This window comes from Vombatus ursinus, unplaced genomic scaffold, assembly GCF_900497805.2.
Source record: "Vombatus ursinus unplaced genomic scaffold, bare-nosed wombat genome assembly UNPS02014799.1, whole genome shotgun sequence".
In the NCBI taxonomy this organism is placed as follows: domain Eukaryota; kingdom Metazoa; phylum Chordata; class Mammalia; order Diprotodontia; family Vombatidae; genus Vombatus; species Vombatus ursinus.
Genome location: NW_020954577.1, coordinates 12,323,920 through 12,338,490, shown reverse-complemented (window position 1 = coordinate 12,338,490; position 14,571 = coordinate 12,323,920). Strand labels below are relative to the sequence as shown.

The 14,571-nt window shown below is 41.7% G+C and overlaps 1 protein-coding gene across 3 annotated transcripts in view; it reads right to left on the bottom strand.

Annotated features, from left to right (window-relative positions):
* Positions 1-13,281: 13,281 nt before the first annotated feature.
* Positions 13,282-14,571, bottom strand: part of TMEM196 (transmembrane protein 196) — a 59,600-nt gene continuing 58,310 nt past the window's right edge. For 2 of the 3 annotated variants that reach the window (XM_027872012.1, XM_027872013.1), the window contains exon 4: positions 13,385-13,444. In XM_027872012.1, the coding sequence (XP_027727813.1) occupies positions 13,385-13,444 (60 nt within the window). Of the gene's footprint in view, positions 13,334-13,384; positions 13,445-14,571 lie in introns of those variants that run through there. The other variant, XM_027872011.1, reaches the window with a different exon arrangement.

The following is a 14,571-nucleotide window of genomic DNA, read 5'->3' as shown; positions in this document are numbered from 1 at the left end:
CTTTGCCAGCCCTATTACAGAGTGTGTACATGGATGGGGGCTCAAGCTGTCTTGAATAATTATTATCTGAAATACTCAGGTTCAGGAGTTCTGGAGCTAGGTGGGACCTGTGCTACTTCAAAGTTACCTACTGATAGTGTTTGAAATGAGCCCTACATCTCTCCTCCGGGGTTCAACACTGTGCTCTGCAAAGCCTGGGAGGCAGAAAAATCTCTCTACAACTGCATCCCTCATCTTTCCACATCACTGCCTTCACCTGTGCAAAGGAGATTTATTGTGCAATTTAAGCAGAAAATCGCTGACTCCAAGCAAGCAACCTCTCCTCACTTTCAGTCCTTCATATATGAGTTCAGTGGCTAGCTTGTGGTTTAGTAAATTGGCTCCCTTGTTTTTCTGAAAACTTGAGACCTTCTGTGGCATTAGTTGCATGTTTCTACCTTGAATGTTGATATAAGAGTGTTCTCATGATTCCTAAATATTCCTGGATTGGGTGATGGAGTTATTCCAAGCATCTCATAGAACCAAGTGCTATTTAGCTCCAAATAGCTGTTGGATGGTGATAGCAATGGTGAACCCTTGGCCACAGGGCCAGCCAGAGCTAACAGCTGGATTACATTGATCACTGCACTCGCTTTGTTTCATTAGTGTTTGCTGACTGGAAAGGTAACAAAGCCTGTGTATCTTTGGCTGTTTCACCCATCTACCAGATGTCTTCTCTATGGAGTGATCATAGAGGATTCAAGAAATCCAAGTGGTCCTTCAGACACATGGATGGGAGTTTTAGCAGTTCTGACTAGGTGGCTAGGTGGAGAAAGAGATCCTTACTGGTTAATCTGGAAAGGAAACTCATCAGCAGGAATTCTGCATGTCTCCCTGTGATTAATAAAGAGCCTGGAGCACTCTGAGCTGGATCTCAGACTCTAGAGTCATCTGTGGCCAAGAAATTGCCCTGAACTCACAGCAGAGTTCTAACTTAGGCAATCCTGTGTCTCTTGGGCAATGTCAGAAGTATGAAACAAGCTGAAATCAGGCAAGGGCTTCGGACTTCCCAACCAGGAGTGTCATTGAAGAGATAGATGCCCTGGGTACTACTGAAGGAGAGAAGGAGAGGCTAACGGTCCCTGTTTGATGAAGAGGAAGTACAGATAGGTCCTATTCCATATTAGATATTCACTTGAGATGGAAACCACCTGTACAAAGGAAAGGTGCTCCCCACCTCTAATTTTTTTCTTCTCACTGTACTTAGTTAATAGAAATTGTTCTCCAATAATAAAATGACTAAAGCAATTAAAAGGAATTATTTTTAATTCTGTAGTATTCTTTTTAACAGAGGGATTTGAAATGGGAAGGGGCAGGAAAAGAGATAAGTAGAGGAGAGAGAAGAAAAAACGGTCAAGAGGAAAGAGAGACAGAGAGATGGAGAGCCTAAAAGAAGGAAAAGTTGGCAAGTAATGGTGCAAGAGAGAGGTAAATGAAGAAAAAAATAAAACTAGGGGAGAGAGAGAGAGTTAAGTGCTGAGATCTGTAGCTAGGGAAGGAAGACAGAGATGGAGAGGGAAAGTTGCCAGAGTGGGGTTTAGTGCATCGTCATTTGGAGTAAAAAATCCTAGATTTGAATCCAAGCGTTGCTATTTATTTATTTCTTAGCTGTGTGACATTGGACAAATAATTTTTCTCTGGGCCTTAGTTTCTTCATGTGAATACTTTCATCTCCAAATCCCAGGGTTCACTAACTACAGACAAGTTTCCTGGCAATGTCATATTGCCAGCGTTCTGTGTATTTTGCAGGCCATTGACATTTCAAATAATTCCCATCATATGTTTCTTCCCTTTTGGGGGCTGACAACCTGTGATTTATGGATTTGGAATAATTGGATTTCTTGGCTTCCATGCACTTTGTGTAAGGAGTATTACATATGTTTCCAGGAAAGTGATTTAAAGAAAAAAATGAGTAAGAAAGTGCCAAGTTCTGAAATTTTATTTGCAAGCAAAGCTCCCACTTGTGACACTCCAGTGACATTCTGAACATTGGTAATAAGACCTGACCCTGAGGGGAGGGGGAGTGTTGGAGCCCTGGTGCTAAATCTGGGCTTTTGCTGGAGGAAGCCCCATCTGCCCAATGACCTGGGAGGCAGTGGGCTGCCACCTCCATTGGGCCAAAACATGAATCCACTTAATGTTCTTTAAAAATAAAACCTGAGACGTGTAGCAAAGATTTTCAGATCACAGCCTCTAAATCATGTAGGGTGATTTGTTCAGCATTTTAATTAGGCAAAATGTTTAGTGGTAGCTCCCATGGATCAGCCAAGGGCTTCTGAAAACACTCAGGCCACATGGGACGTGTGGTTTTTACTCCCTTTACCTGACTTTATTAAAGGCATAGACTGTGTGGGTTCCCCCTCGTTGATCCATTCCTGTAGTGAAAATCCACAGTTCAAGCTTGCATTTGGGTTTTTTGAAAAACCTCAAACAAAAAACGTTGCCAACTTTCAAAGCTTATGGATTTTTATCAATCTTTCTTTTATTTACCATAAGGATATAATTTAGAGCTGATGACTCAATTTCAGGGTTATGCCTAGAACCTACTAGCACTTAATAAATTCTTATTAATTGAATGATCAATTAATTTGGTAGGTATTTTTACTCTGCTGACCCATGAAGACCAGAAGTCCTTTAACCCTGAGGAAGTGGGTCTTTGTGATTTGGCAGGTTGTTTGGTCTCAAAATAAACCCCTTTCTGGCCAACTTAAGCCTGGTTCTCAGATGACAGACAAAGATTGTCATGGTGCTATTTAGGCATCCAATTACATGATGAATAAGCCAGTTCGTGCTGCATTTGTCAGAAGCAAAATGTGACCATAAAGTCACAAGGCCAGGGTTTTGGTATAACTCATATAGCCTGCTTTTGAAGAATCCTCTTCTAGAGGAGTTGGGTCCTAGCAGCCATGTCCATGGGCTTCAAGTCTCCTCCTTCAAATGCTACCCCGTATTCTAATCCATTGACTCAACTTCTGTGTGAACTTTTTACACTTTGATCCATCAAGGTTCTGTAGTTTCAAGGGTTCTGGTGCTACAGGCATTGACACAGACTCCACCCCACCCCCACCCCCATCCGTACCCCTACCCCACAGAATAAGTTGACATAGGGAGGAAGCAGCGAAAAGTTGGTGAGAGTTGCTGTTGCTAAAAATGTCTTTCATCCTTCTGCAGCCAGGCTGATGACGTACCTCTGGGCCGAGCTCTGCTGGTCCTCTGACAATAGACAGCTAGACTGCCATGACAGGTAGCTTTAGGTATAGATGAGGCACTGAACTTGGAGTCATTAAGACCTGGGTTGAAATGCAACCTAAGATACCTATGACTTGTGGCAAGTCAAACTCTCTGTGCCTCAGTTTCCTTATCTGTAAAATGAGGGAGTTGGTCTCAATGACCTTTGGTTTCCCTTCTAGCCCTAAGTGGATGATTCTATGATGTCTGAGACCATTCTTGGAACCCCCTAGCTTGGTACGGCCTGCCAGACTTTGTGAGTCACTACAATAGCCCTGAAAAAGGTGACTTTAGGCCACCTGAGATGGAAGGCAAAGACTTTCATGGAGTTCTGGTACTGCCACTATGGGTCCACTAGTTATCTCAATGGACATTTGTTAGCTATCCCTTTCCTATTGGCCACTGAATTTCCTGCAGACTCTCCAACCGTTCAAGAATGCCAATAGCCCATGTGAGCATATTTAGGCTATGGAGGTAGGTGATGCAGGCTTCAGGATTTTGTTAACTTCACCTGAGTGAAGCCAGGGACACTGGTGAGCTCTAATTCTCGTGCAAGTTCCTGTTTTCAGGCACCACTTCTGAAATCACCTCCATTCACAAGACTAACGATGTCTCATACCTTCATTGCCAGGGAGGATTGGCAGGGGTGAGTCAGAAGAAGAGAGAGTTAGAAGGGAGTCTCAGAAGAGGGATCTTCAAGTATAAGAAATATGAAGATGGAGCTTCAGGGTGGAGGAGAAATTATGTGGAAGTCACCAAGGGTGACGTAAGGAAAAGGGCAGCTGTCATTGGACAGCCACCTTAGAGGTGATGGAAGACACACATGCGTAGGATAAAGAAACTGGACATTTTATTTCGGGGAGGGGTGGGGAGCGGGGGGGATGGTAAGGAATGGGTTACTGAGAACAAGGCAGATGCCCCAGGATTAGAATGGACAAGATCAAGGTCACTGGGAATCAGCCATCAGCTCATGCTCCTTAGGACTTAGGAAAAAAAATCCTCAGAGAGCTAGATGTTGATTGATTCAAATATAGAATGCCATGAAGTGGTCCCATTACTTGGATAGACTAGTAGCTGGAAGCAATGACCATATTTGATATAATCACTTTGAATAATGCAATTCAAATACAACCAATCGCTTCATGGGATTCATCATTCACATTCACTGGGACCTAGGTATGCCCACTCATCTGTGGACACTCTCCATCTTCTGAGGAAATGGCAACTTCTTGAGAGCAAACTGAGGTTTGTTTGTTTGTTTTTTCCTTTTAATCTTGACCTCCTTAGCACAGTGTCTCAATTTAATAGGCATGTAATAATTGCTTTAAAAATTGAATTAAATTGAATCACTTGTCCAGCCTATTTCTTTCCAACCAATAAGGTGATGTTTTCCCTCGTTTTCCAGATAAAGTAAATGAGGCTACAAAAGATTAAGTGAAGGAGTTAAGGGCACACAGCTAGTAAGTGATAAAGTCAGTGTGGGAAGGAAGGCTTGACCCCAGCTCTCCACTCATTTCTTCCAGTTGTCTCTAGCATTAGTTGCTGGTGATAAAACCAAAAGCAGAAAGAAAAAGTCCCCAATAGCCCTAGTTAAAGAGCACTGAATCAGCATCACAATTCAAAATTCCAAATGTTTTTATAACACACACATGCTACTAAGAACTAACTTATTCTAAACATGGCATTTGGGAGTCCAGGAGGGGCCTTATTGTATCTGGGGGCCCGGAATGAGTCATCCTGGACTAGAGGAAAGAATGCATCCTGGATAACATCATTTATTTTATGACCTGCAGCAATTTTCACCAACCCTTCCCTACTTTCCTCTTTTGGCCAAAACTGCCTGCCAACTCACAGGACCCACTTACTTAGGCTTAAAGGACTTCTGGTCTTCGTGGGGCAGCCTATTAAAGTAGGTTGGAGTTAGATGAGGGATAATTCTTTATTGGCAGACAAAGCAGTTTGTATTTGGGACTTGTTTGTCCTTCATTTTTGAAGAGGGCCAATAACATCGCAAGGGTGATGTCTTTTGACTCTTGGGTGAATTGGATATAAGTGAGGCAGAGCTGCACAAAGTCATCAGCCTCGCTCTCTCTTCCTGAGTCATCCAAGTACAGTGGCAAGACAAAAGTCAAAATGACTGGCGATGGCCCGGATACAGTGGATGACCTTGGGTGCCTGACCAAGTTTTAAGCGCCCTCCACAGCACTCTACCCCACCACCCACTGCCCCCAACTCACCGCAGGTTGGAGGCCTCTTGATTTAGACTGTCTGCCGAGATGGTTTATCGGGGTGTGACTGCTGAGCATGCTATAGCTTCTTGGAGCCACAGGTGAGAGTTGGGTGAATTGGGTGGACATTCAAGATGGATGGATGGCTCTGAAAAGGGCTCAGCAAGCCATCACAGCAGAGGTGTCAGAGGGACCTTCTTGATGAGAGGGACGACATAGTCAGACCTGAGCTTTAAGATGATCAACTTGTCTGCTCTGTGAAGGATGAAATGGAGAGGTAAGGAGCTATGTATTTTAATATAAAATTTTCTTTTTCTTTTCATGAACTGAATAAAAATTGAGAAATTGTCCCCAGGGAAACCCGATAGGAGGCAGTTACATTAGTCCAGTTGAGAGAAGGGATGAGGGCTTAAAATAAGGGAGAAATGAGAGGCCTGGAAAAGATGTAGAGTCCTCAGCCTGGTGATTGAGAAGTTAGAAGTTAGAAGATAGGAGAATCTTTGGCAAAATGGTAAAATAGAGTGAGGTGTCTTACTTTGGACATGCTGGATTGGAGGTAACTAAGAAATGTAAGTGGTAGGCAGCTAAAGGGAGAGGGTGACAGCTTTGGTAACAGATGCAGACTGAGAAAGCAGGTGTGATGCCTTATTTGTAAACAAACAAACAAACAAACACAGTATGAGATGGGGCCACACTCCCTGGAGCTGGGGGACAGGGAGCCGGGTGCAACCTAGCCTCTGACCTTAATAGTTTTGTCACCCCTGGCAAATCCCTAAATCTCTTAGAGCCTGTTTCCTCTCTTGAAAATGGGGGATAATAACCCCTCTAGTGCCCACCTCCCTGGGGTGTTCTGAGGTTCAAATGAGATAATATCTGGAAAGTCCTCTTCTGACTGTTAAGAACTATACAGACTGTCCCAAAAGTCTTGGTGCTGTTGTAGATTTCTAAAGATAAAAAACAGCATTAAGACTTTTGGGACACTCCGTGTGAGTGACTACTCTTTTCATAATGATGTTAGCTAAAAGATCAGCAATCACACGATGGTCGGAATAGCACCTTTGCCAGGACCGCTTCGTCACCTTACCTGCTCACAAAGGTGGCACTTTTGAGCAGTATTTCGGTATAGTCTAAAGGACCCAGGAACTCATAGCCAGGCAGCTCTCAGTAGCTGGGTCTGTCTATCCAGGGTCAACAGGTGATGGAGGCTTTTGGCCTGATCCTCCCATGCCACACAGATGAGTTGTCAGCTTACAGCTGTCATAGGGAAGAAAGAACAGTCACAGAGATGCTCAGCTAAAGGTTCTCTGGCTCTCATGCCTCCTTTCCATGCAGCCTGTGGTTGCCCCCAGTTCTCCTTAGGGCTCTGCCTGGGACCCCACATTATGCTGGTCTCTTAGATTGGTATTACCCTCTCTGGTGCCACATTTAGGGAGGATATTAATAAGCTAGAGCCCTTCCAGGGGAGAACAATTGAGATGGCAAAGCTCTTGAGGTCATGCCATAAGTGGAGGAGAGAAGATGCACGAGGGACCTCATAGTTCAGATCAAAGGTTTGAAAGGCTCTTGCGTGGAAAGGGTTGAGAGGTTTTCTTCTTGACCCTAGAGGTAGCACAGGAAGGAATAGTGGCAAGCTACCAAGAGGAAGATTTAGTCTTGATGTCAGGAAAAACTTCCTAACAACAAAGAGACGTTCAGAAATAGCTATGACCATCTGGATTCCAAGGTCTTGTCTTCAAATCTCCCCTCTGAGACTAGCTGTGTGTCTTTGGCTAAGTTACTTAACCATTCTGGACCTCAGTTTTCCCATCAATAAAATGAGGAGGTTGAACTAAATGACATCTGGGACTCTTCTGGCTTCATAGAGATGATAAGTGTTTAAGGACAAGATGGGGTAGCATCTTATCACTCTACTTGGGGCAGGGTAACTGAGTGATCTACATGTTCCCCACCTTTACATGTGCAAAGCAAAATGGGCTGCCTCTGGCAGGTTGTGAGTACCTCTTCATTAAAATTCTTTACGGACAGGCTGGATAGACCACTTGTCAGTGGTGCAGTAGCATACGGTGTAGACAGCTTTCTGGTTCATACATGGGTAGCCCTTGACTTTTGAAACCTCCTCTAGCTTTAAGCACCTGGAATGCCACCTTAGCTGCACCTTTGTGATCAGACCTCCACCCCAAATGCTTCTATGGGAAGGGTAGAAGTGGATGGCTGTAGTTTCCTCTCCACATTCGTATCTCATGGATGTGGGCGATATGAACAGGAGAGATGAGAGATATACCAGCCAGTGCCTGAATGGCTATGGCCTTCAGGAAATGACTTCCCTTCACCCATAAACATGAATTCTGAAGACCCTGTACTCATTCTATGGACATTTTAGCCCATCCCAAAGTCAGAATTCTTTGGATTATTTCAAATTTCTTCCCATTCAGGAAGCTAGATGGAACGAGCTATGGACCTAGAGCCAAGAGATCTGGCTTTTTGTCCTGGCATTGTTGCTGGTGAGCTGTGTGACCCTGAACAAATTACACAGCTCCTCCAGATCTCCAGTTATTCCTCTGTACAATGGGGGCGTGCAGACTGGACTTTGATTTCACCAATAGGAGGAACTCCCAGATGAGGAAATTCTCTCTGCTCACACAAGTCAGCACCTTCTCCGCAACACTGACTGACACGGAGAGTTTTGGTGATTTGTCCAGGGCCACACTGGGCCCACTGGGGATGTACCCAAGGTGAGATGTGAACTTGAGTGTTCTGTCTCCAAATCTGATCTCTGTACACCCAGCCAAGGTACTTTGCCATCAGCAAAATGGGAATAATTCTTGTACTCCTTCACTCACTTATTCCCAGAGATTTTGTGATGAAATCACCCGATAAATGGGAAAGTGCTATGAAGATAATGAAAAACTTGAGAATGAAACTCAAAATAGGAGCTTAATTGATGCTCCCAGGCTACGAGTAAGCCCCTGAAATGGCATACATGACACATAGTCAAGTGGATAAGGCATTTGATAAAAGATGGATGCTGCAGATGTCATAATTTTAAAACGTGTGATACACATAAGGTAGAAAAACTAGAAGTTCAAGAGAAAGAAGAAAGAACGAAAGACCTTGTCTGGAATAATGGAAGCTTCAAGCTGAAGAGAATTAAAAGTCAGAGGTGAAGACAAAATATGTCACATAAAGGGACCCCAGAGATGCCTGGGATCTAAGCAGGAGGCTGTTCAGACCTGATGGAGGATCTGGTAATCAGGTTCTTCATCATTAAGTGAGAAATGTGGGCACTCTTTGGGACGGCTATCTGCAGTCGGGCCAAGGATCCATCAGGAGACTTTTGGGCTTTTGGACTAAAACATGGCTGCATTCAGCTGGCTAGCTAGTGGTTTAGATGAACTGGTAGAGTTTTAAGAAACTTCTTAATTCTTTTTTTTTTAACTTGTTAAATAATTCATTGGACTAATGGCATCTCTTGTGAGGGACAAAGACTTTAAGAAATCAAAGATTCAATGTCAGAGATTCCAAGTGCAGGACAAGAAAGCAGTATGACATAGTGGACAGCATGTTGAGTTGGAGGAAAGGAATACCTTCATGTCCTTTCCTAGTAAACACTTAACCACAAATTACTTAGAATCAATTTCTGCTAGAGGCATTTGGAAGCTGATTCTTAATTAATGTGACTGCCTCCCTGGATAGAGGCAATATTGCACAGTGGATAAACAACATACTGAGCTTGGAGTTGGGAAGACCAAGATAGGCTTTGAAAGTCTCTGATACTTACTAGTTATTCGACCCCCGGTAACTTACTTAACTTTCCAAAGCCTTGTACAACTCTCTTGGCTTTATTTCCTAAGTCATGGAAGGCTCACTATTTCTGTTGGTAGAGAGCACTCTTATACCTGGCAATGTCCATGCTAAGCACAGGATAGTTCAAATCCCTTGCACCACAATATCATTTTTGACTCCTGCCCCTCCAGTCAGTTGCTAACTGGCAAGCAGCATGTCAGAAAGATTCAGTTCTGAAACTTGGTTCTGCTCTGGAATCCAATGGGAAATGGCACAAACCTCTTGTCTTGTGCACTGGCACTGAACTCACAGCCATCTTCTTATTTGACCTATCCCAACCCTCAGTAAGCAATTCATCATTGCATTTAGTGCAGAGCTCTCAGCTTCCAATCTTCTCTTCCCCATTATGTCTGGAATAAAATCAAGTCTCCACTGGGTCAATAGGTATTTCTAACTTTCTGGGAAATTGAATATTGGGAGTGGATGTTTTGCCTACTCTGAATGATTACCAACCCAAGGTCTCCAGAAAGGGATCAGATGATTAACAAGTCCCACCTTGTTGTCTATTCTATTTTGTTTTGTTTTGTTTCACTGACAGTACTGTTATTAGTAAATCTCTTCATTGGTGACTACCATTTACTGAAACAGAAAAAAAAAAATCAGGGCAGTGAATAATGGGACCCCATATAGTGGCGACTCAGATATAATGGGGCTTGAAATAATAGCCAGTAAGTTGAAGACTCAGACAATGGTTGTCCCTGGAACAGGCAGAAAATATGTGATTCCAATGTGTATGTGTAGCCGCTCATGTATTTGCAGCTACTATCTTTGCATATGGGGCAAATTGTTTTTTTTCTAAACTAAGTAGCAAACTTTTCTTTTAATTGCCTAAAGCCTATGAACTATCAGAATGAAAAGAAATCCACAGCAGTCAGAAATCCACACTCCTCATTTATTAAAGAGACAGACATCAGCATAGTCACAGGACCAACTCTTCTGTCAAATGTTCCCCTTGTTGACCACAGCCCGACTGAGTTCTCCATTTTCCAGGCAGACTACCCCTTCTCCCTCTGAGGCTTCTGGCAGGATGTGCCCCTCTGTGGCATGGCTGGACACTCCATCCCAGTACCACATCAGCCTCCCTGACAGTTAGGCGTTAGGTCTCCCATTACAATCCCCCTGGAGGGCACTGACTCATGCCAACTCTTGAGTGGAGTCACTTATAAAATTATAGCTCTTAATTCAATGTGTGATGAAAATTAAATTTCCAAGCACACAGACTTGGATTTGTGATGCTTTCCCAAGCTTTTTTCCTTCTCTGGAATGAGATCAGAAAAAATTCCATTTAAACCTCAATGTGATTTCAGTCCTGAAAGTTTTTTTTTTTCAACTTACAATAATTGCATTTGAAAAGAGATATATGGATATGTCATCTCGCATATGCTGTTGGTTCATTTTCTTAATTATATTTGTTGTTAGAGTCTCTTGTGACATCTTAAAAAACAAAGGAACGATAGTCTATCCATATGCTACTTTAGAAAAAATTTTTTTTCTGCTTTGGATTTTGTAAAAGTTTTCAAGGGGCATAAATATCTTACCCAGAAAACACCTCTGGGCCTAATACATTGCAACTTTATATTGTACAAAGTAGGCTATAAAGGAAGAAACACCATATTAAGTTATATTTGGTGTTGGTTCTGTTATTAAAAAAAAAAAGAAAAAAACCTCTCTAATCTTCCAAGTAATAGAATTTTAGAGAGCAGGATTACAACAGAGTGCCCTTGGATTTACAGGACTAGAGGCCAGATGGGCACACGCACACCTCCCATGTGCCATCATGTGTTAGTTCATTATTTTTCATGGGATGAGTGGGTGACTTCTGAAACCAATTGACTTGATAATGTAGAGATATAGATAAGCTTGCAAGGCTTTTAGTAAGAACAGAAAAAAAAAATAGCCCTGAACAGGCTATGAGCCAATGTTTTTATCCAGAGAGACAATGTAGAGATATTCAATAAACTTTTAGATTCATTGGTTTCCATCAGATTGGGAAGGGGATGACTATTAAGCAGTTTAGAACTTAGCAACAGAATATGAGTTTTTCTCTTGCGGAAATTCTGGACATTTTTTTTTTCATAAAGTTCATAGCAAGGTTCTAAAATAAAAATGACGAATGACATAATAACTGTAATATAAGTCATTTCTTTCTCAACTTTTTTTTTAAAGTGGTCTCTAGCTTACCCGTGGACCTTGAAATCAATATCCAATTCAGGAAAATTTAATTAAACAAAACTGAATTTCCCTAGTTGTTGCCAGAGGTTGTATGTCCATCAAACAGAAGGGAGGCATAAATGGCATGATTGAAAGCACATGGGAAGAACCCTCTAGAAGGCCCAGATTTGAATCCTGCTGTGACCACTTACAAGCTGTGGAACCTAGAGGAAGTCACTCAGTTTCTCTAGATATTAATTTTCTTGTCTTTACGCGGGGAAAACAATACCTGTTTTACCTGCTTCCTAAAGTTGTGGTGAGGATCACATGAAATAATGTGAGGGAGGACTTTATACAATGTGAAGTCAAACAAAGGTGAGGATGATATGAAGGTGATGCCTGCATTTCCCAAGAGGATGGTCATTTACTATCTCTACTCATAGTCACCAGGGGCTATTTAAAGATTCAGGCAGGAATAATTTTCATACACTTTCATTTTCTCTCATTTTCTTCTAGCTGAGGTTTCTTTTGGGGACACAGAGTGTCTCATTGCTGGTTAAGCATCAATACTCTACTGTTTTCTGTGAAGTTTTAAAGAAAGGAAACCCAAAACCAATTTGAATTTCATCATTTGGGGACTAAATCATCTGTCATCCACCTGCCTGAGTTTGGCCAGAAGGGATTTATAATGACTTAGGTCATGAAAAGCCGTGTAAGTAAACACATGGGGACCCACCTCACATATGAGTGATGTGCATATGAAATAATACCATGATATAAAAACCTGTGTTTCATAAACCACACTCAGAAGGTCCACTTCATCTACAATTTTCCTTTTTGCTTCATCATCTTGTTCAACAACCTCCTCCTCAGTACCCAACACCAAATACGCCGAAAGGACACATCAAAATGAATTCAATGATGTGTGGTCTCTGAAAAAGGTATAGGAAGAAATCCCCACAAAATCATGGGGACAAGGTCTTATCTATAGCTCAAATCTTTCCAATTTTTCACCATTCTATTTACATACATGTATGTTAGAAATATATGCTATGTATATATTTTCCATATTTACAAGATATATGTACATATACTTCTCTGTAGCCAGAGTCATTGTTTATGGACCTACAGATTCTTCTTCACAGTCTGGTTGGAAATTCGTAATCATTTGTCAACCTCTCCAATCATATGCAAACCATGTAAAGCTATCATACTGACCAGTATTCTTTCTGAAAAGAAAAAAAATCACTTTACCTCTAATTTAGGGTTCATTTTATTTATCTTATTTTTTGAATAAATTATGAAATATGCTGAATCCACAAATTGGAAATATTTACAGGTTTTTTTGTTGTTATTGTTGTTGTTTGTTTGTTTGTTTGTTGTTTTTTACAAGGCATGGCTGAGATTTTGAGTCCTACTGTTCTTGCAGCTGTCCATTGTTCAGTACAGAGATATCCTCAGGCAATGGGCATTCTTTTAATTTGCACATTGATAGTAATCATAGGCAAGACCCACCTTTCTTTCTCCCCTGTCTTTTTCACGGCTAGTCAAAGTGTGGTTTAGACCATATGGGAACCCAATTTTTATTTCACTTATTCCCTCTTCTGAAAAGTCTTCATGGAAGTGGTTTGAAAAGCTGATCAGAAAGCCCTTCCCAGAACACTCCTGGAAAGTTCTTAGCCCAACAGAAGAAAATGGAGAGATACATGTGGCCAAATCTAGGAAGAAAAATGTTAGTGAAAATCCAAGAGGGAATTGTGCCAGGAAGTTCCGTAACATCAGAAACCCAGCACTAAAAGCCAACAATGTTTCCATATTGTACGAATCCTTTGGTATATCGTTTTCTGATGGAAATCCAGAAGAAAGAAAAAAGTTTCAATTTTTTAAAAAATGTGTTATACTCTTCCATTAAATATTAGTTGTGGCCCTCCATTGCTCATATTGTCTGTCATTTCCTGTTAGAGAAAGAAAATGAATTAATCAAAATGCATTTACAAGGAAGGAAATTAAGTAATGGTTTTATATGTCAGATTTCAGAGAACTTTGAAAAATTGACTACTTTTCCCCCTTTTTTATAAGGGGGAGGGTGATGATACTACATGGTGATTCAGAATTCGCAAGGTGTGCTAGACTGGCACTCGAAGAGAGCCAAGTACTCTAGTCACATGACAGTCCAGGGGGGTGAAACCTTTCCTTCCTGCCCTCTACCTCAATATGATTTGGAAAGATCCAAACACAAAGAAAAAAGGGCCCAAGTATCTTCATTTGTTCACATCTTGGGGTTTTCTTCTGAGACTGTCAACAAAGGTGGTAATACGTGCCAGTGGGGATGGCAACTTTACCACTGGGAAATAGCAAAGGGCCTTCAGACAATGATAGAATGGAAGCTCCATTAAGGTAGCAGCTGTTTGCTGGTTTGGGCTTTGGAGCCTAGCAAAGTGCCTTACTCCCTGTAGGCACTGAGTACTTTAGATGAAATATTTTAAAAGGCAACTTTGAGATCATGTAGTCCAACATTTTATAGAAGAGGAAAATGAGGCGTAGAATGGGAAGATGACCATTGCACCATTGGCTATGTAGGAGAAGCAAAGGGCTACTAATGGTAGGGGGCGGTGTTTGAGTATGATCTTGAAGGGAAAGATTTTTTCTCATAACACTAGAATATAGTAAAAACTCTCCTAAATTGCTTTTGAAAAGACCATTTACTAAGAACACCTGAATAGGGAAAAGTCTTTGGGAAGGAAATGAAAATAGAGACCCATTGGATGACCCAAGAGGGGTCATCTAGAACTTACAAGAAACAAGCTAATTTGAATTATATGAGGAAACTTTTGTGGCCATGAGCCCCACTGAACATGACCATGGGTCATACCAGAGACAGAAAAAAAAAATGCCTTATTCACCTGCCTACACATATTTTCATCCTGTTCAACATATTTCATGGCTATTTTCAGACAAGTGCCTATTGGCACATGAAGGCACTCTCCACAAATACTCATACTAGTGTAGCCCAAATTCTCGCACACACACACACTGTCTCTCTCTCTCTCTCTCTCTCTCTCTCTCTCTCTCTCTCTCTCTC